The following is a 1,833-nucleotide window of genomic DNA, read 5'->3' as shown; positions in this document are numbered from 1 at the left end:
TCAATTGAAAGTTTTTAAAATGAATCCTCTTTAGGGTCACTTAGGAATAACAAAGAGAAGGCCTTACTAGCAAGTCACCAAAATCCCCTTTTGGAGTTCAACAACATACCTGGACCTCAACTCTTTTACTTATTGGACAATCACTTAGTATATCATTTTAACAGATAGTTGCATGGTAAAAAAAAAAAGTCAGGGTCAATATCACAATATTAATATCAATTTATCTAATGGATAAAATTATGCAAGAAATCCCAAGCTTTACCATCAGAGAGAGAAGAGAATTTTCTTTTTGCAAAAGACTCTTCCCAGGGCTCCTTTCATGTCTCTGTTCCTCAGGCTATAGATGAAGGGGTTCATCATGGGGGTCACCACAGTGTACATCATAGCCATGACAATCTCCTTAACAGCAGAATTACTAGTTGATGGGCATAAATAGAGACCAATAACTGTCCCATAGAACAGCGACACCACAGAGAAGTGGGAACCACAGGTGGAGAAGGCCTTCCAGATGTTCCTACCAGAAGGAAAATTGAGGATGGAGAACACAATTCGTGCATAGGACAGGATGATGAGTAGGAATGGGAGGACGACAATGATCCCTCCTATGAAAAATATCACCAATTCGTTAACTCGAGTGTCAGAGCAGGACAGCTTCAGCAGAGCAGACATATCACAGAAAAAGTGGGGGATCACGTTGTCTGCACAAAAACACAGTCTGGCCATGAGCAGGGTGTGTAACATGGCATGGAACGTGGTCAGCACCCAGGACAGCACCACCAGGGAGAGACACAGCTTGGGGCTCATGATGGTGGTGTAGCGCAGGGGGAAGCAGATGGCCACATAGCGGTCATAGGCCATGGCCACAAGGAGGAAGCTCTCCAGGTCTCCGAAAAACAGGAAGAAGTATATTTGGGCCAGGCAGCCAGCATAGGGGATGGATGGGACTTGTCTCTGCATGTTCTGCAGCAACTTGGGCATGGTAACAGAGGAAAAACAGAAGTCAGAGAAGGACAAATTGCTGAGAAACAAATACATGGGCGTGTGGAGGTGGGAGTCCAGTTGAATGAGGACGATGATGAGGAGGTTCCCCAGGATGGTGGTAAGATACATGGCCAGAAACAAGGCATAGAACAGGTTTTGCTGCTCTGACTCGATGGGCAGTCCCAGCAGGAGAAACTCTGAGATGACGGTTTGATTCCTTCCTGTCATGCTCCGTCTCCACGATCTTTTGGAAGTAATAATAGTGTCCATTAAAACCTGAATTTAAAAATGAACACATTTCTATGATACACGGTCTGTTAGAAGATCTGCAAAAGTACTTTATATCATTCTCATCACAATAACCACAATCTCCATACTCTGAATCTCTATAATCAGAATCTCTATGATCAGGAGTGACTTGTTTTCTTCACTTCTCTAACAGGTAACAATATTCCATCCTTTCTAAAATACTCGTATCCATTAGCTTCTGAGACACAAAATGCATGTTTTCCTCGTACCTGCCTGGCCAGACATCCTCAGTAACTGTAATTGACTCCTGCTTTGTCAATATCTTACATGTTGATATTCCTCAGGGCTTTTTCCTAAACACTGTTCTCATAATTCTGCATATACTACCAAGAAAAACCCATTTACTTGAATGGCTTTTATTACCTTTTAAATTTAAGGTGCAGATGTCTCTCTAACCTATAAAACTGTATACTCAGTTGCTTATGATTATATTCCCTTGAAAGTATCACAGGCATTTTCAGCTCCAAATAAACTCATGATCTCCCCATACCCCTCTCCCATCCCCACCTCCTTTAGTTTCCAATATCTCAGTAAAAGAGATTC

The 1,833-nt window shown here is 42.3% G+C and overlaps 1 protein-coding gene across 1 annotated transcript; it reads right to left on the bottom strand.

Moving 5' to 3' along the window:
• Window positions 1-264: 264 nt before the first annotated feature.
• LOC131417091 (olfactory receptor-like protein DTMT) lies at window positions 265-1,209 on the bottom strand. Its single transcript, XM_058560061.1, has one exon. It carries the CDS (start codon window positions 1,207-1,209, stop codon window positions 265-267), a length of 945 nt encoding a protein of 314 aa, XP_058416044.1.
• Window positions 1,210-1,833: the final 624 nt, after the last annotated feature.

Source organism: Diceros bicornis, chromosome 18, assembly GCF_020826845.1.
Source record: "Diceros bicornis minor isolate mBicDic1 chromosome 18, mDicBic1.mat.cur, whole genome shotgun sequence".
NCBI classification, from domain to species: domain Eukaryota; kingdom Metazoa; phylum Chordata; class Mammalia; order Perissodactyla; family Rhinocerotidae; genus Diceros; species Diceros bicornis.
This window is presented reverse-complemented; position numbering and strand designations above follow the sequence as displayed.